The sequence below is a fragment of the Octopus sinensis genome, linkage group LG30 (genome assembly GCF_006345805.1).
Source record: "Octopus sinensis linkage group LG30, ASM634580v1, whole genome shotgun sequence".
NCBI classification, from domain to species: Eukaryota; Metazoa; Mollusca; class Cephalopoda; order Octopoda; family Octopodidae; genus Octopus; species Octopus sinensis.
The window spans coordinates 10,315,209-10,336,406 of NC_043026.1; the positions used below are offsets into that span (position 1 = coordinate 10,315,209).

The 21,198-nt window shown below is 38.1% G+C and overlaps 3 protein-coding genes across 3 annotated transcripts in view; 1 reads left to right on the top strand and 2 right to left on the bottom strand.

The window, feature by feature from the left end:
• The window catches only part of LOC115226337 (zinc finger protein 271-like), a 478,512-nt gene that overhangs the window by 103,528 nt on the left and 353,786 nt on the right, over positions 1–21,198 (bottom strand). The gene's annotated exons all lie outside the window — the stretch shown is intronic.
• LOC115226381 (zinc finger protein 208-like) overlaps positions 1–21,198 on the bottom strand; it is a 63,920-nt gene that overhangs the window by 30,805 nt on the left and 11,917 nt on the right. Inside the window, exons 3-5 of the mRNA XM_036515223.1 lie at positions 17,895–18,506; positions 17,000–17,307; positions 10,354–10,521 (exon numbers count right to left, since the gene is read on the bottom strand). Coding sequence (XP_036371116.1) covers positions 10,354–10,521; positions 17,000–17,307; positions 17,895–18,506 — 1,088 coding nt within the window. The remainder of the gene's footprint in view (positions 1–10,353; positions 10,522–16,999; positions 17,308–17,894; positions 18,507–21,198) is intronic.
• LOC115226582 (zinc finger protein 665-like) overlaps positions 8,302–21,198 on the top strand; it is a 128,683-nt gene continuing 115,786 nt past the window's right edge. The window contains exons 1-2 of the mRNA XM_036515255.1: positions 8,302–8,314; positions 9,473–9,475. The gene's annotated coding sequence lies outside the window, so the exon portion shown is untranslated. The remainder of the gene's footprint in view (positions 8,315–9,472; positions 9,476–21,198) is intronic.

Genomic DNA, 21,198 nt, shown 5'->3' on the forward strand with positions numbered 1-21,198 from the left:
CATATCTCCAAAGGCCTGTGTCTCTTGTCATTGCCTCTGTGAAGCCCACCATTTGAAGTCATCCCTAACCACCTCATCTTATTGTCTTCCTGGGTCTCCCTCTTCCGCAAGTTCCTTCCATTGTTAGGGAGTGACACTTCTTCACAAAGCTCTCCTCATCCATATGCAGCAAAGGAACATACAAACACAGTCGTCTCTCTTGCACACCACATCTGATGCTTCTTATATTCAACATTTCTCTAAGGGCACTTATACTCTGTCGTGCATGGACACTGACATTACACATCCAGCAGATCATACTAGCTTCATTTCTTTCAAGCCTACATATGTCCTCAACAGTCATGGCCATGTTACTCTGTCGTGTAGCATGGCAGTACACACACATGCATCATACAGTCTACATTTCACTCTGAACGAGTGGTCCTTTGACACCAGTAGAGGCCGGATATTTCAGAACTTTGCACAGGCTATTCTTATTCTAGTGACAACGGTCTCCGAGCATCCACACCAACTACAGACATATTCACCTAGGTAACAGAAGTTATCAATTATTTCTAGTTTCTCCCTCTAGCATGTGATGGAATCTGTTTGCTGAGCATCTTCGGTGTTTAATTCTCCTGTGCATCTGCCACACAAAAAAGCTGTCAGCCGTAGCCTATACCAGTGTCGCATAACCAGCTCATTTCAGAAGTACCTTTGAATCGTTGGGTGACACACTGTGCTTAAGGGGACCTACTAAGTCAAGTAAAATCAAAAATGGAAACTGTAGTTGTGGCCGATGCCAGCGTCACCTGACTGGCCCCCTGTGCCAGTGGAATGTTAAAAGCATCATCAAAAAGTAACATTTTTCTTTTACTGCAAAGCAAGCCCCTAATTCAATAAAATTACAAAGGTTACCCTGATAACCACCCATAACATGCAAAATGTCTTATTATTTTGTAGATTAAGGAGCCATAATTCGCCCCTGCCCCTCAATTCCAGTGTTAAAACTACATATAGTACAGCTGTAGTACATGTGCTGTGTACACTCCTATAACAACGTTTTCTTTACATGCTAAAGACACAAGTAATTCTGCCTCCAACTCAGTCGCATGCCTGTGTTTCACTATGCAAAGATCACCGATGCCCTACCCTGAATAATTATGCCTGATATGTAGGGTTGTCAGGAGGAGGCGTTTTTGTACATTATGGAAAGGAATCTGTACAAGCAGTTGTGGAAGAAGGAGAGGCAAATATTACAAAAACAAAACAAAGAAATATAAAATTTTTGAAATATTTTACTCATATTTTCCATTACATGAACCACAAGAATATTAAAAATATATAGTGAACAAGGAACTACCCTATTCCTGTCTTCCCTGTATGTATATGTCTGTGTCTTGTTAAGATAGAATTTTGAGAAAATGCTTTACCACAGATATCACAATTATATGGTTTCTCTCCAGTATGAGTACGTTTGTGCACATTAACATAACCACTGATAGAGAATGTTTTACCACAGATATCAAAATGATATGGTTTCTCTCCTGTATGAATCAGTTTGTGATTCATTAAGTTTCTATTGTCAGAGAATGATTTACCACAGATCTCACAATGATATGGTTTCTCTCCTGTATGAATACCTTTGTGATTCATTAAGTTTCTATTGTCAGAGAATGATTTACCACAGATTTCACAATGATGTGGTTTCTCTCCTATATGAATACGTTTATGTGCAGTTAAGACACAATTATAAGAGAATGATTTACCACAGATATCGCAGTGATATGGTTTCCCTCCTGTATGAATACGCTTGCGTTTAGTTAAGACATTATTTTGAGAGAATGATTTACCACAAATATCACAAAGATATGCTTTCTCACCTGTGTGAATTCGTTTGTGTACAGTTAAGTTACTATTTTGAATGAATGATTTACCACAGACATCACAATGATATGCTTTTTCACCTGGATGAATACATTTTTTATTCAGTTAAGGTATCATTTTTAGAGAATGGTTTCTCTCCTGTATGAATACATATGCGTGTAGATAAGTGAATACTTTGAGAGAATGATTTACAACAGATATCACACTGATATGGTTTCTACCCTGTATGAATACGTTTATGTGCAGTTAAAACACTATTCTGAGAGAATGATTTACCACAGATATCACAGTGGTATGGCTTCTCTCCAGTATGAATACGCACATGTCTGGCTACGGCAGTACTGACAGAGAATACTTTTCCACAGATATCACACTGATATGGTTTCTCTCCTGTATGAATACGTATGTGTGTAGATAAGTTAATACTTTGAGAGAATGATTTACCACAGATATCACAATTATATGGTTTCTCACCTGTATGAATATGTTTGTGTCTCGATAAGAAAATACTGTAAGAGAACGATTTACCACAGATATCACACTGATATGGTTTCTCACCTGTATGAGTACGTTTGTGAGCAGTAACATAACCACTCTGAGAGAATGATTTACCACAGATATCACAAGAAAATGGTTTCTCTCCAGTGTGAATATGTTTGTGTCTAGATAAGTAACTACTGTAAGAGAAGGATTTACCACAGACATCACAATGATAGGGTTTCTCCCCCATATGAATACGTTTGTGCATAATTAGTTTAATTTCTTTTAAAAAAAGACATCTGTAAAGATATTACAGTCACATGATCTAATCACTTCTCTCATGTGTTCAGAAGAAATGAATCATACAATTTTTTCACTCTCTTCCAATATTTTGCCTCTCAAATCCCAGTTTATATCTTTTCTTCTTTTTCTTTTTATACTTTATTTCTTGCAAACAGTTCTTCTGCTGTATTTATGTCCAGTGTTACTTATGTTTAGCAACACTTCAATTAATTTATCCAACTTCAATCAGCACACAGGCTTCTCTTCTTCACACTCCAGTTGGTGATGTCCAGAAATTTGGCTAATAACATTTTTTCAGAACAAATGTTTCACAGGAATCCTTCTACAGTTTTGTAAAACCAATCTGATACATCTGTTTCATAGAATATTTTCTTTTAGTCTTTAAAACAGGATAGAGTTGAGGGTTCGTCTTCCGTTACACCACTGTCATCTGATGCTCTGAAATTAAAGACAAAGAACAGTGTCAGATGTAGAGGCTATTTAAAAAAATAAATGATTCATTTCTATAGAGATAACCTGAAGAGATAAACATTTGCCTTAACTGAGCTGGATGCTGACAGCACCACAAAGAAGTGCTAACCTCTAAAAGCAGATGGAACATGTGGGTCACCCAGAAAGACAGGCTATGAAGTGCTGAAGAACTTTTCAGGTGAGATGACAAAGGACCAACATTCCTGGTGCCTTGTTGTACTCAAGAAGATCCACACTTCATAACAGATGTGTTAAGACTCATCCCTCTTCTAGTTAAAAGCACTTGCGGCCATTCCTCATAAAAGTAGCCATGCAATGCCATGTGAAAATGCTCCATGTGGTGCCACAAAAAGCACCCTATGGCACAATTTGTAGTGGTTGGCACTTGGAAAGGCATCCAGTAGAAACCATGACAATTCAGACTGAAGGCTGCTGCAGCTCCCCATCCAACCATGCCAGCATGGACAATGGATAATGAAAAGACGATGATCAAATGAACATCCTAATTTATCAAAATTTATTCCACAGAATCTTGTGTGAAGCTGACATATTTGTAAACTACACTGACCCCTCCACATTGTGTAACAGTTTGAAAAGAAAACCACAGAATAGGGGACACTAACATTAGTCCTTCTCCAGAAATAGAACTTGATACTGTTCTTTAGATCCAGGTCATTTCTGACCGAGCCGACATGTGTTTAATGACATTCCATCCATGACAATCCTGTCTGTTTGTATAGTGTTGTATATCTATGACTACATCATCCAATACAGTCCTCAATATTCACGACTGGAAGGTGAAACTAAAGGGAGATGAGCAGACACATGACCAGATGGAGAGTTTTAAGACCTACAGTCTTTAATACAGATCAAACAAGAATGGTGAGTGACGAAAAGTCAACAGAATTAGAAAAGAGAAGAAAAAATACCAACTGATTTCCAACCATGTATTTTGAAGTTCAGTTGCACAGAGCAGCACCTTGAGCAAGTGTGTTCTTTAATAGCAGCAGTGTGTCTGAAGCCAGATGAGTGGATTGGATAGAAACTGAAAGAAGTTTGTTGTGTGTGACTGTGTGTTTTCTTGTCTTTATTTTCATATCAAGTTTTATTCTGATTCTGAACTTCACATCCCACTGATGCAATGCCGAGACAAGTCACCGAAGTTGTCTGTATACAGGAACACAAATCCACCCTCAACTGTAAATCCGGATGGGGAAACACCCAGATTCCACCCAGGAGTACCCATCTATTATTTCTCTCATTTACACGTACAAATCCATACAGACATGTTGAGATGCATGATATTGAAATATATATATGTAGTTATATATAATCAGAAGAGTGTATGTAGATTAATATGTATGTACACACATGTAGATGTATGTGTCATTTTGCATGCGTATGTGTTGTTTGAGTATATGTGTGTGTATGAGTGTGTACGTGCATGCACGTATGAACATGTGTGTAGATATATGTATGCACATATATATACCGTCGTCTGCAAAAATACTGACATATATGTGTAGATAGATAAGCGTGTATATGTGTATACAAATGTTGAAGTGAATCCAACGGTTTTTCTATGTTTTTCAATGGCTTATAAACACCTTCTTTGCAGCAATTGTTTTTATTTCAGCACACGATCGCAGATCAGGTCACTTGCTATGCAAGTACATCTCGGTAAATTTTCCTTATATTTACGAGGGACAAAATCGGATCTTGTTAATTTTCTGAAATCCTCTCCTCACCCCATCGGAAAAGATTTTACCCACAAATTTCTTTCTAATCGTAACCTCAGCCGTTTGAAATATATTTATATAAAATTTCACTTAAGAAATCCTTTTTCCCAAAAGTTATGAGGGAAAAACTCGGATCTTTTGAATTTTCCAAAGTAATCCCCCACCCCTCGTTGTTTTCCGCGCATTTTTGCTTTGATATTCGTTTCCTTCCCTTTCTTTAACACCCGTTGCACAAACCCACACACCCTTTTTTAAACCTTTTTTTTACGGGGAATGCGAATCGGTAAAAAAAATTGACAAAAATTGACATTTCTAAATTACACCGACTCCTCCCCCATTGACAAAAACTTTTTTCTCCTTAAACTTTTTTCTCCTTTAAACTTTTTTCTCCTTAAAATATGCGGGAAAATACGGAGATTATGATTATGAAAAAAAATTCCAAAAATCTTCGTAAAATGTTTTTTTAAAGAATTTTTTTTTCTAAAAATGCGGAAAAATACGGAGACATCAGGATACGGACAAAAATTTCAAAGCACCTCTGTACTTACGGTTAGGGTTTTAGGGTTCGTGTTACGGAAAAAAGTCAAAATTGAAGAAGCTAGTCGGGGAATTTTCACAATGCCGATTTTTGGCAATTTTCCGGAATCTCCGTATTCGAAAACGGGGATTATAATGGGAAAAAAAAATTTAATAAACAAATCTGGGAGAAAATAGGGGTGGGCTTTGGTGGAAGTCTTTTATTAATTTATTTTATTTCGTTTCCAGGTAATGTTGTAAACATTAACCAAATAAGGTTTTGGCTTCTAAACATTTCAGTGGTCAGGGTGTCTTTCAGTACATTTCTCAAACTAAAACACGCAACAAACGGGGCAACGATGGAGAGTGCAGACGGTAGCTTCCAAAGCTAGAAATAGCAGCTAAATCACACACGTAGCTAGAAATAACAGCCAAATCTCGCACAAACGAAGGACATCTCTTATTCATAAAACATAGAAGAGAAACAAAGAAATGACCCGCCAAAAACCGAAACGTCTACAGAATTAAAAACATTGAATATTTTCATTGTTTAATACTTACGGAAGTGTTTCATAAAGGACAGTGTTGTTATATACGTGTGTGTCTGGTAGTTGAGGAATACATTAGAACTATTATAAATGTATTATTAGCTGATTAAGAGAAATCCACGCACCTGCACATTTAACCAGATATCAACGTCAAGCAGGAAGGACGTTTAAACGCGCATGTGTCGGTAGAAAATAGCGAAGGGAGCTAAGTCTCCTTAAATCAATTGGATTTAATATCTTATTTATTTATTTATTATTATTTTAACCAGTTTCAGCACACGAGCCGTGGTCATGCTGGGGCACCGCCATTTGGTGTTGCTACATGATTTTACTTGACGAATGCTTTTTTGCAAATGCCATTTGGTGCATGAGAGAGTTCGATGCGGCTGCCTCATCTACTCCTCCTGCCATGAAGTTGACTCATCAGGGACACTTGAAATTAAGAGGTCCAGTTATTCTGAAGACACTTACATCCACCCCATGCAGATCTCTCTGGTTCCTCGGGAGGATATTGTACAGCTGTGGTCCTATGAAGCCCAGGCTATCACAGTATCTTTTCCTACATCTTGATGGCAAATTTGGAGTCCTTGGCACCACGCAGTGGCTCCCAGTTCTGGCATTTGTGTAACTCTCAATGCCAAAGTTTGGGACAAGTCCTTCCAGGATCTTCCAGATGTATATTATGGCATATCTTTCTCGCCTACGCTCTAACGAATAGAGTCTTAATCTCTTGAGTCTTTCCCAGTAGCTTATATGCTGCACAGAGGCTATCTTCTTCGTGTAGATTCGTTGGATCGCCTCAAGTTCCGTGATTAACTTGACACTGGATGGTGACCATAGCTGAGAGCAATAGTCAAAGTGGCTTAGGACAAGTGTTCTCTAGAGGACCATCGTGGTTTCCTGGTCTCTTGTTCTGAAGGTTCTAAGAATGCATCCGGTCAGCCGCCTACATTTCATTGCAAATTTAGCAACATGCACATGAAAGGTTGTATCATCACTCATGTAAATACCCAGGTCACGCACTAATTGTGCCTCTGGGATTGCAATCCCTCCAGGTCCAGTGTATTCATTGGGTATTGCACTTAGTTTTGCATGCTGATAGCATAAAGCTTGAAGCTTTTCAGCATTGAACTGCATGCTATTCTTTTCAGCCCACTTGTATATATTGCAGTTAATTATATTTCTTTTTGTCACACCCATCCCATACAGACTTAAACTAATACTACAATAGCTGCTAGAAACCCAATGCTACTTCAGAAATTAAGAGACATTCAATACACCCACAACATTACACGGAAGTTAGAGAAGAGGATCCTTAAAGACGTTTTAATATTTGCTATAACAACTAATTACGTTTCGATCTTTTCCTTTTCAACGGCAGATGTCAACACAATTTCTAGTTAACTAGACACTTTTAAACTTCGTATACTGGTAGAATGTGTTTATAAAACATCATTTTCTCTTGGCTTTATTGAGAAAATTCTATAGTTTCTAAGATATTTCGTCTGAAAATCCGAGCATTTCGGCAATTTTAACCAATCGATTACCTCCATTCAACTAACATCATTTGCTGCACCTAAAACTGAGACAACATCCTGTAACTAACCCTAAACCTCCCCCTAACCCTGATTTTTTTTCGTAATTGTCAAATTAACTTAATTCCATTGCTTTAGTTTTTTTTACATGCGTAACAATTAAATTAATGTAACAATTAAGAAAAAAAAAATTTAGGGTTAGGGGCCAGGTTTAGGGTTAGTGACATGATGTTGTCTCAGTTTTAGACGCAGCAAATGATTTTAGCTCAAAAGTGATCATAGGATTGGTTAAAATTCGAAAAATCAAACTACGCTAAACAAACAAATTAATTTTCTCAAGAAAGCCAAGAGAAAAAAATGTTTTATTTTGACACATTCTACCAGTATACGAAGTTTTAAAGTGTTTAGTTAACTAGAAATTGTCTGCTGTTCAAAAGGAAAAGATCCGTACATTTTATTTAAGAGTTCGACAAAGATATGGAAACTTTGAGGAACGATTTTCTCTACCAAATTTATCAGGGCCTCACCGACAGTACCCTGAAAGCCCCGGAAGGGGTGAGTATTTGAATTTCTTTCTACGGACATTCTTAATTTTGGGTGTTTAAATGTTCACGGCCTGAGGACAACTTGGAAACAAGACCGTCTCCTACATGACCTCAGGTCCCACCGTCTGGATGGTATAGTTGCGACAGAGTCCAGGGTGAGCAGACGGAGGGATCTCTCTCCCCTCCTAAATGGCTACAAGAAATTTATTTCTCCATGCCACCTGGAGTAGGGAGCTATCCTTGTGCTGTTCAGGAGGGCAAGCTGGTCATTGTGGATGTGACGTACAGCAGTAAGTCTTTCAGGTTGATATGTGTTTACGCCCCTGCAAAAGGGGCAGATAAAGCTGAGTTTCTTCGGAGCATTGAGAAATTTCTTACTTTGTCTCATTCTATAGTTATGTTAGGAAACTTTAACGCAATCTGTGATGCACGCGCTGATTGCGTTGGCTCGAATATTACTAGAAGAGATCAGGGTTTCTTAAATCTGCTTGGCCGTTTTCAGCTAGCAAATAGAGAGGCCTTTTTTTGTTGCCGTAAGGTTTTGGACTTTCAAAAGTAACAGAAAAAGTACAGAGTTCGTAGATTGATGAACATTTTCACACCAAATCTGAGATTGAAATTTATTTATTCACCGTAAACTTTATAAAAATGTTATAGAGGTTTAAAGTTTGATTATTTTACACAATCAGAAAACAGGATTTGTAGATGATAGTTGTGATAAAATAAAAGCAAACATTAGAAGATGAAGTTTTACCCAATGCATGAGAGCTTTTATATACACATATATATATATATATGAGAATATACATATATATATATATGAGAATATATATATATATATGAGAGAGAGAGAGAGTTGTAACTAGCAAAAAAAGGTAGATTGACAGCGATAGATAGAGAGTAGATGTAAGTGTTGAGTTATTTCTCATAGAGAATTTTATTTCTTTTTATTCCTATTTATGGACGATACTCTCTTTGATCGGCAGATTTTGTAAGTGAAATTCATTATTCGTGAAAATGAAATGTTTCAGTGCTTTAGGGGTGTAAACACACAAGAGACTGAAAAACAAAGGGAGTCAACAAGTGTAATTTATGTAAAAGATACATTTATATGATGCCTTTATAAAACACTGGATGCATCTGCAGTTTTGTGAGTATATACATTGGTACATAAGGGTATTCAGGCTAAATTTCAAAATATTTTATACGCCCTCCTTTCAGACAAAACTTGATGTATTCGTGAATAGTCAATGTTGTCGGGGAGAATAAAGATTAAAGTTGTAGTTCAAAAACAGTTAACTAACATAGAGGTCTGGAAGCTATCTGAATATTGGAAGAGAGTTACCTGCATCATGATGACTCAAGCTGAGTATCAAAAATGCTGCTCAATGTTTGCTGAGGAAGGGACCTGCCAGAAGGTCATGGGTGGCAGCAGAAGAAGGACCTTTGCCTGCACCAGCAATTCTGAGCCGGTAGTTAAGACCAAAGAGGTGTTCAAAGGTTTTCCCAGAGACAAAGCGAGCAACGTATATGCCAGGTTCTTCCAGAGACTTCTTGAAGCTGTGGTGGCCACCTTCATCATCATCATCATCATCATCATTTAGCGTCCGCTTTCCATACTAGCATGGGTTGGACGGGTCAACTGGGGTCTGTGAAGCTGGAAGGCTTCGTCAGGACCAGTCAGATCTGGCAGTGTTTCTACGGCTGGATGCCCTTCCTAACGCCAACCACTCCGCGAGTGTAGTGGGTGTTTTTTACGTGCCACCTTGAGTAAACTATTATCTCCTAATATCTGAAAACCAGAATACTTCCTATTTTGGGTCCCCAGTCTGTAAAATATTGGCATAACTTTTTATTCCTTGTTAAACAGACTTGTCCCAAGCTTTTCTTCCAAATCTTCCAATTGTCTTCTATGCTATATACCTCTAAGCTGCAAGAACTTCCTCTTCCAGACAGAGCAAAGTCTGAGAGATTTTAACCGAAGTCGAAAGTCTGTATTTACAGGATGCAATATTCAATAATGAATAATGTATAGGGCTGTCAGGTGGAGAAGAGCTTTGGTACAAAAGGTCCTTACATTAAAGAAAGGAACCCGTGCAAGCAGTTATGGAACAAGGAGAGGTGATGATTGCAAAATCAAAACATAAAATTTTGAACTTCTGAAATATTTTAAAGTCATTTTTTTCCATTGCACGAAACACGGTAATATCAGAAAACATATAGCAAACAAGAAACTACCCTTTGCCTTTCTTCCCTGTATGAATATGTCTGTGTCTTGTTAAGTCACAATTTTGAGAGAATGATTTACCACAGACATCACAATGATATGGTTTCACTCCTGAATGAACATGTTTGTGTCTAGATAAGTGACTACAGTTAGAGAATGATTTACCACAGATATCGCAGTGATATGGTCTCTCTCCAGTATGTATATATTTGTGTTCTGTTAAGTTACTATTTTGAGAGAATGATTTACCACAGATATCACAATGATATGGTTTCTCTCCTGTATGAATATGTGTGTGTCTAGTTAATGTGCTACTTTCAGAGAATGATTTACCACAGATGTCACAGTGATACGGTTTCTCTCCCGTATGAATACGTATATGTGTAGTTAAGATACTAAGATGAGTGAATGATTTGTCACAGATATCACACTGATACGGTTTCTCTCCTGTATGAAGATGTTTGTGATTCCTTAAGTTACAATTTTGAGAGAATGATTTACCACAAATATCACAATGATATGGTTTCTCTCCTGTATGAATAGAGTTGTGTCTAGTTAAGTGACTACTTTCAGAGAATGATTTACCACAGATATCACAATGATATGGTTTCTCTCCTGAATGAATACGTTTATGTGCAATTAAGACACAATTATGAGTGAATGATTTATCGCAGATATCACACTGATACGGTTTCTCTCCTGTATGAAGACGACTGTGTTTTGTTAAGGCAGTATTTTCAGAGAAAGAGTTACCACAAATATCACAACGATATGGTTTCTCTCCTGTATGGGTACGCTTGTGTGCAGTAACGTGAATACTTCTTGAAAATGATTTACCACAGATATCACACTGATATGGTTTCTCTCCTGTATGAGTACGCTTGTGAGCAGTAACATAACCACTGCTAGAGAATGATTTACCACAGATATCACAAGGATATGGTTTCTCTCCTGTGTGAATATGCTTGTGTCTAGATAAATAACTACTGTAAGAGAAGGATTTACCACAGACATCACACTGATATGGTTTCTCTCCTGTATGAATACGTTTGTGCATAATTAGTTTACTTTCTTTAAAAGAAGGACTTTGTACAGACATCATAGCCATATGATCGCATCTTTTTCATCATGTGCTCAGAGGTAATCAATCATACAATTTTTTCACTCTCTTCCAATATTTTGCCTCTCAAATCCCAGTTTATATATTTTTCTTGCATTTGTTCTTTTACTTAATTTCTTACAAACAGTTTTTCTGCTCTATTTCTGTCCAGTGTTACTTATGTTTAGCAACACTTCAATTAATTTATCCAACTTCAATCAACACACAGGCACCTCTTCTTCACACTCCAGTCAGGGTTGTTCACAAACTTGACTATTAATATTATTTCAAAGCAAATGTTTCACAGGATTTCTACCGCAGATTTGTAGAAACAATCTGATACATGTGTTTCATATAATAGTTTCCTTCAGTCTTTAAAACATGGTAGATATTGAGGATGTTTCTTCCGTTCTTTCAATGCTGTGTGATGTTCTGAAATTATAAAGAAACAACAGTGTAAGACGCAGAGGCTACTTAAAATATAGAGATTTATTTCTATTGAGATAATCTGTAGATTACCTTAACAACTGAGCTAGAAGCAGTCAGCTCCATAAAGAAGTGCTGATCTTCAAAAGCAGATGGAACGTGTGGAAGTGTGACACTCAGAAAGACATGGGACGAAGGGCTCAAAAACCTTGCAGGTGAGATGACAAAGGAACGAGATCCCTGGCGACTTACTCTACTCCTTAATAGAAGTCTTCAGACTCATCACTCTGCTGGTGCAAAGCATTTGTGGCAATTCTTTATAAAAGTGGTCATGCAGTGCCACATAAAAGCAATATGAAGAGGTCGGTACCACAAAGGGCATCCAGCAGAAACCACGAAGAATCAGACTGGAGTCTGCTTCAGCTTCTCCAGCCTTGCCCAATCCATCCAACCCATGGACAGTGAACTTTAAATGATGATGATGAACTTAACATTTTAATTTATTTAAATTCACATCAAAGAATCTCGTGCGGGGCTGACATATTTGTAAACTACACTGACCCCTCCACATTGTGTAATAGTTTGAAAAGAAAACCACAGAATAGGGGACACTAACTTTAGTCCTTCTCCAGAAATAGAACTTGATACTGTTCTTTAGATCCAGGTCATTTCTGACAGAGCAGACATGTGTTTAATGACATTCCATCCATGACAATCCTGTCTGTTTGTATAGTGTTGTATATCTATGACTACATCATCCAATACAGTCCTCAATATTCACGACTGGAAGGTGAAACTAAAGGGAGATGAGCAGACACATGGCCACATGGAGAGTTGTAAGACCTACAATCTTTATTGCAGATCAAACAAGAATGGTGAGTGACGAAAAGTCAACAGAATTAGAAAAAGAAAGTAACTGATTTCCATCCATGTGATTTGAAGTTCAGCCGCACAGAGCAGCACCTTGAGCAAGTATCTTGTTTCATAGCACCGGTGCATCTAAAGCCATCTGAGCAAATTTGAAAGACAGAAACTGAAAGAAGTCTGTCTTGTGTGTGTGTGTCTTCACATCATGTAACGCATATGAATGCACATCAACATGAAAATATGTGCAGACATGGGGGTGGGGTGGAAATATTACCTTGCTTTGAAATTGGTGACGGTTGATAACAGGAAGTACATCAATTGTTTTTAGATTCATTTTTTTCTTTGTGTCAAATGTAAAAAGCTTGAAAAAAGTCTCATTTCATTTGCAAATGAAAAGGGGAAAGAGAATTGAGTTAACATGTAGTTTAGTCTTATAAAATAGTGAAAGTAAATTGCCCCTAAAAACGTGAAAGTATACTGTGATAGAAATCTGGAGTTACCAACAGGCGATATCCTGGAATTTCATGAAAACAATGTATGTAATAGTTAAGTTAAGTTAATTTTTTGGCTCAAAAAGCAAAAAGGAAGGCCATGTAGGGGGACATGGAGTTATGTACAGGGAGGGTGTTCATGCAAAGAGTTCAGGCCACTTATGGTCAAGAGAGACTTAGAACCGAGCAGTCGTCAGCATCTTCACTATCTTGACCTGGACAGAGAAAGCCCCCTCTCCTTCGATTGAGATGAAATCGTTGCAGATAGAGCTTTTCAGAGTGACCCCGCAGCCGACGCTCTGGAGCAGGAGTGAAGAACAGCTCTTTCGAGAGGTTACACTTTCTGCTTATGATGTTGTGAGCGAGAATGAGATCACCATATAACTGATAGAGCCAATACAAAAATGTGTATATATTTAATATAACATGAAAACTGTACATGTAATTTATATAAGACTAGCCTAAGTACCTGGTGTTACTCGTAAGTTTAAAGAATGTTATATATACTTATTCTGATAAAAAATCAAATTTGGTACAGAATGCTCCAGCGGTTTGGCTATGCACATAGAAGAAACACACATGCATGCATGCACACACACACACAGTGAATTTTACAGACACTGAGCTTATGCAGAGCAGATAGCAAATGAGGTATACCACTCTAACAAGGGATCAATTAATGCAGGCCACTCGTTATCCATTTCAACTTTTCATGGCATAGAAAAGATTAAGAGTGAAGGGGAGAACACATAAATCCGCTTTAGTCCTTGACAGAACAATAGGCCGTATGGCTAGTGGGGAAAATGTAGATTCAATCTTGGATCTGAGGTAGGTCCAATACCCAAGTAGACATTGTCACTTCGAATTTAGATATGAAATATCGAGCTAATTTTATTAGGTCCATTCCGTGAACAACTTGAATAACTCATGTTGATATCTCTAACTTATGTCATGGGAATATTGAACTTTAAAATTTATACAGTTTATCGTATAAATTGAAAGATATCCTACTGTATGAACACATTTCTTGATTTAGAAACCTGTTTCTTTTCCTTTAAAACCGTCCTATCAAAATTGTTTACCTTTAAAGCAAAAAAAAAAAACAAAACGAAACCGATGGATATGACAGGTACATAAAACGAGACCGGTGCCAGTGCCACCAGACTGGCTCCTGTGCAGGTGGCACATAAAAAGCACCATTTGAGTGTGGCCATTGCCAGTACCACTAAACTGGCCCTCATGTTGATGGCACGTAAAAGCACCCACTACACTCTCGGAGTGGTTGGCGTTAGGAAAGGCATCCAGCTGTAGAAACTCTGCCAGATCAGATTGGAGCCTGGTGCAGCCATCTGGTTTGCCAGACCTCAGTCAAATCGTCCAACCCATGCTAGCATGGGAAGCAGACATTAAACGACGATGATGATGATGCAACAATATTATACAGCTGAACAAAAAAAAACAAAAAAACTAAGTCAAAAGTGAAACGATTCTAGCGTTATCAAAAGTGAAAGAGTAGTAACACTGGAAAAAACCCCCCAAAAAACAGAAGGGTCGTATGGGGGCGGGGTGTAGATTGATCCAGCAGTTTAGGTGTGCATAGAAGAAACACACACACAGTGAATTTTATAGATATAGATGAAAACAATCACATCTGCAGTTATTGATGTTATTGGCGTTAGGAAGGGCATCCAGCCGTAGAAACACTGCCAGATCAGACTGGGCCTGGTGCAGCCTTCTGGCTTCCCAGACCCCAGTTGAACCATCCAACCCATGCCAGCATGGAAAGCGGACGCTAAACGATGATGATGATGATGATGAAATGAGATTTGTGAATAGTTATTCAAAATCTCTTAATTTGTGTCATTATGGATGTTGATCAAGATATGATGTAAATAAATCACCAAGAATCCCACATTGTCATCTTTCTTTTTCTCCTTGATCAACATCCATCGCCCTTCTATAGTCTTTGTGTGGAGGTGCAATGGCCCAGTGGTTAGGGCAGCGGACTCGCAGTCGTAGGATCGCGGTTTCGATTCCCAGACCGGGCGTTGTGAGTGTTTATTGAGCGAAAACACCTAAAAGCTCCACGAGGCTCCGGCAGGGGATGGTGGTGATCCCTGCTGTACTATTTCATCACAACTTTCTCTCACTCTTACTTCCTGTTTCTGTTGTACCTGTATTTCAAAGGGGCCGGCCTTGTCACTCTCTGTGTCACGCTGAATATCCCCCGAGAACTACGTTAAGGGTACACGTGTCTGTGGAGTGCTCAGCCACTTACACGTGAATTTCACGAGCAGGCTGTTCCGTTGATTCGGATCAACCGGAACCCTCGTCGTCGTAACCGACGGAGTGCTTCCCATCCATAGTCTTTGCATGGATGCTGGTCATCATTTGGATAAACAAAAATTTCATGAATCGTTAACAATTCAACAGGTATACAAATTACCAAGATCCACATAAAAAAGGCCCCCGACTGAATATCAAATGTATTTTTGGAAATTTTGTTACATTATTGTCGTCGTTACAGGTTTCTATTGGAAAATCCACTTTTTTTTAAAAGACAATTTACTTTCACAGAATCATCATCATCATCATCATTTAACGTCTGCTTTCCATGCTAGCATGGGTTGGACGGTTCAACTGGGGTCTGAGGAGCCCGAAGGCTACACCAGGCCAGTCAGATCTGGCAGTGTTTCTACAGCTGGATGCCCTTCCTAACGCCAACCACTCCGAGAGTGTAGTGGGTGATTTTATGTGCCACCGACACAGGTGCCAGACAAGGCTGGCAGACGGCCACACTCGGATGGTGTTTTTATGTGCCACCGACACAGGTGCCAGATGAGGCTGGCGAACGGCCACATAGATTTTTATTTAGCAACAGATTTCTACAGGAAGAAAAAATTACAACAAAAGCATAAAAGATCAAAAGCCCCTCCCCACCCATCTTCTACCGCTTAACCCCACCCAACTTTTCTCTTTTTCTTTTTGTTTCATTGGTGAAGCAATTGCGTTTTAATCTCTTGGTAATTGTTTTTTTTATCGTTTATACTTTAACCCTTTAGCATTTAAACTGGCCATATCCGGCCCAAAATATTCTACCTGTTTTATGTTCAAATTAGCCATATCTGGTCTCTCACACCAACCCTACAATATTGTTTTAAAAATTAACAGTTACCTCATCAAAATCTCATAGCTACAAGATAATGCATGATTAGTTCAAAACAATGTGGATGAAAAAGAATTAATTTTGGCAGAATAATGCGAACACTAAAGGGTTAAATGTTTTATCTTTCAGGTCTCTCTGAAAATATATTATCCTATTTTACGAACAAAAACCAAATTATCCATTTACGACAATATTCTACGTGTTAGTCAAGAATTGCAATGGTGTTCGGTGTCGTAAGAGTAGGAGGAAATCAGATCTTTTACTATACAGCAATAAATATACTGTAATTACAGGATACAATATTCAATAATATATAATGCATAGGGTTGTCAGGAGGAAGAGTTTTGGTACAGAAGTCCTAACATTAAAGAAAGGAATCCGCACCAGCGGCTGTGGAACAAGGAGAGGTGAAAATTTGCGAAAACAAAACACAAAAATTTTTTTTTAATTTTTGAAATACTTCAGTCATATTTTCCATTGCACAAAACAGAAATATTAAAAATATATAATAAACAAGAAATTACCCTTTTCCTTTCTCTCTTGTATGAATAGGTCTGTGCTTCATTAAGTTTCTATTGTCAGAGAATGATTTACCACAGATATCACACTGATATGGTTTCTCTCCTGTATGAATACATTTATGTCTAGTTACGTCATAATTGCGGATGAAAGATTTACCACAGATATCACAATGATATGGTTTATCTCCTGTATGTATATATTTGTGTTCTGTTAAATCACAATTTTGAGAGAATGATTTACCACAGACATCACAATGATATGGTTTCACTCCTGAATGAACATGTTTGTGTCTAGATAAGTGACTACCGTGAGAGAATGATCTACCACAGATATCACAATGATATGGTTTCTCCCCTGTATGAATATTTTTGTGTACAGTTAAGTTGCCATTTAGAGTGAATGATTTGCCACAGATATCACAATGATATGGTTTCTCTCCTGTATGAATATGTGTGTGTCTAGTTAATGCACTACTTTCAGAGAATGATTTACCACAGATATCACAAGGATATGGTTTCTCTCCTGAATGAATACGTTTATGTGCAATTAAGACACAATTATGAGTGAATGATTTATCGCAGATATCACACTGATACGGTTTCTCTCCTGTATGAAGACGACTGTGTTTTGTTAAGGCAGTATTTTCAGAGAAAGAGTTACCACAAATATCACAACGATATGGTTTCTCTCCTGTATGAGTACGCTTGTGTGCAATAACATGACTACTTCTAGAGAATGATTTACCACAGATATCACATTGATATGGTTTCTCTCCTGTATGAGAACGTTTGTGCACAGTAACATTACCACGGCTAGAGAATGATTTACCACAGATATCACAATGATATAGTTTCTCTCTGTATGAATATGTGTGTGTCTAGTTAATGCATTACTTTCAGAGAATGATTTACCGCAGATATCACAATGATATGGTTTCTCTCTTGAATGAATACGTTTATGTGCAATTAAGACACAATTATAAGTGAATGATTTATCACAGATATCACACTGATACGGTTTCTCTCCTGTATGAAGACGACTGTGTTCCATTAAGCTAATATTTTGAGAGAATGATTTACCACAGATCTCACAGTGATATGGTTTCTCTCCTGTATGAGTACGCTTGTGTGCAGTAACATTACTACGGCAAGCGAATGACTTACCACAGATATCACATTGATATGGTTTCTCTCCTGTATGAGAACGTTTGTGCACAGTAACATAACCACGGCAAGAGAATGATTTACCACAGATATCACAATGATATAGTTTCTCTTCTGTATGAATATGTGTGTGTCTAGTTAATGCATTACTTTCAGAGAATGATTTACCGCAGATATCACAAGGATATGGTTTCTCTCCTGAATGAATACGTTTATGTGCAATTAAGACACAATTATATGTGAATGATTTATCACAGATATCGCAGTGAAATGGTTTCTCTCCTGTGTGAATACGTTTGTGTTCCATTAAGGTACTATTTTGAGAGAATGATTTACCACAGACATCACACTGATATGGTTTCTCTCCTGTATGAATACGTATGTGTGTAGATAAGTGAATTCTTTGAGAGAATGATTTACCACAGATATCACACTGATATGGTTTCTCTCCTGTGTGAATACGTTCATGTGCAGTTAAGACACAATTATAAGAGAATGATTTACCACAGATATCACAGTGATATGGTTTCTCACCTGTATGAGTACGTTTGTGGGCAGTTAAGATTCTATTTTCAGAGAATGATTTACCACAGATATTACAAGGATATGGGTTCTCTCCTGTGTGAATATGTTTGTGTCTAGATAAGTAACTACTGTTAGAGAATGACTTACCACAGATATCACACTGATATGGTTTCTCCCCCATATGAATACGTTTGTGCATAATTAGGTTACTTTCTTTAAAAGAAGGACTTTGTACAGACATCATAGCCATATGATCTCACCTCATCTACCATGTGTTCAGGGAAAATCAATCATACAATTTTCCCACGCTTTTCTATTATTGTTCCCCTCAAATCTAAGTTTGTATATTTTTCTTGCATTTGTTCTTTTACTTAATTTCTTACAAACAGTTCTTCTGCTCTATTTCTGTTCAGTGTTACTTATGTTTAGCAACACTTCAATTAATTTATCCAACTTCAATCAACACACAGGCTCTTCTTCTTCACACTCCAGTCAGGGATGTTCACAAATTTGGCTAATAATATTTCATATGAGAGCAAATGTTTCAAAGGAATTCTATCACAGATCTGTAGAAACAGTGTTATGCAGGTTTCATATAATATTTTCCTTTAGTTCTGGAAACATGGTAGGTATTGAGGATGCTTCGTTCTGTTAAGTCAATGTCATCTGATGTTCTGAAATTACATAGAAAGAACAGTGTAAGATGTAGAGGCTATTGAAAAAATACAGATTCATTTCTATTGAGAAAATCTGTTGGAATAAACATCTACCTTAAGAACTGAGCTGGATGCCAGCAATTCACAAAGTGCTAATCTCTAAGAGAAAATGGAATGTGTGGGAGTGGGACACCCAGAAACACATGGGATGAAGTGCTCTTAAGTAGTACCTATTTCTTTACTACCCACAAGGGGCTAAACACAGAGAGGACAAACAAGGACAGACAAACGGATTAAGTCGATTATATCGACCCCAGTGCGTAACTGGTACTTATTTATCGACCCCCCGAAAGGATGAAAGGCAAAGTCGACCTCGGCGGAATTTGAACTCAGAACGTAACGGCAGACGAAATACCTATTTCTTTACTACCCACAAGGGGCTAAACATAGAGAGGACAAACAAGGACAGACAAACGGATTAAGTCGATTATATCGACCCCAGTGCGTAACTGGTACTTATTTAATCGACCCCCGAAAGGATGAAAGGCAAAGTCGACCTCGGCGGAATTTGAACTCAGAACGTAACGGCAGACGAAATACCTATTTCTTTACTACCCACAAGGGGCTAAACACAGAGAGAACAAACAAGGACAGACAAACGGATTAAGTCGATTATATTGACCCCAGTGCGTAACTGGTACTTTATTTAATCGACCCCGAAAGGATGAAAGGCAAAGTCGACCTCGGCGGAATTTGAACTCAGAACGTAACGGCAGACGAAATACCTATTTCTTTACTACCCACAAGGGGCTAAACACAGAGAGAACAAACAAGGACAGACAAACGGATTAAGTCGATTATATCGACCCCAGTGCGTAACTGGTACTTTATTTAATCGACCCCGAAAGGATGAAAGGCAAAGTCGACCTCGGCGGAATTTGAACTCAGAACGTAACGGCAGACCAAATACTTATTTCTTTACTACCCACAAGGGGCTAAACACAGAGAGAACAAACAAGGACAGACATAGGTATTAAGTCGATTACATCGACCCCAGTTATCTCTCTCTTTCACACACACTAACAGAAGCACTTCACTTACACAACATACTGTCTGTCTCCCACACCCCATCAAACACACACACACATGTACATCAATGCTTCCCATGCACGGTAACTTCAAAAGAACTTCCCTCGTCATACAATCGCTTTCTCTTAGTCTCTTTCGCTCTCATTACTTCAAAAGTTCCCGCAAGCCCATATGTAAAAAAAAAAAAAATTTTTACGGAAATCGACGGAAAGGTCTACTAGAGACGAAAGATCGCCCGAACGAACGCGTCTTCCAGTAAAAGGCGTTCGAAAATATTTTTGTTTTGGGATTTCTCTTCCCACGTCCAGTCGGAAGCATGGAAAAAGTAATAATGTCACTGTAGCAGGTTTCCAGTGGTGTATATATATATATACATATATATATATATATATATATATATATATATATATAACAGGGCACCTCTTACTTCCAGCGCCAGTACTTTCGCTAAGGTCCTCCTTGGCTAGAAATAGCAGCAAAATCTCGCACAAACGAAGGACATCTCTCATTCATAAAACATGGAAGAGAAACAAAGAATCGACGCACCAAAGACAGAAACGTCTACAGAATTGGAAACATTAAATGGTTTCCTTGCTAAATACTTACGGAAATGTTTCATAAAGGATCGCTGGATAGTGTTATATGTGTGTGTGTGTGTCTGGTAGTTGATAAATGGGCGTAACTTCGGTATAGGTACAAGTATTATAAATTAACCGATTAAGAGAAATCCCTTCCCAAGACATTTAATCGGGAGGAAGAATTGTCAATGCGCATGCGTATCTCATTGAAATACTTAAGCCACCTACCTCTAATTATCTTCCTTTCTCTCTTATCATATTTCTGTTGCGGCTGTGGAGGCGCAATGGCCCAGTGGCTAGGGCAGCGGACTCGCGGTCATACGATCGCGGTTTCGATTCCCAGACCGGGCGTTGTGAGTGTTTATTGAGCGAAAACACCTAAAAGC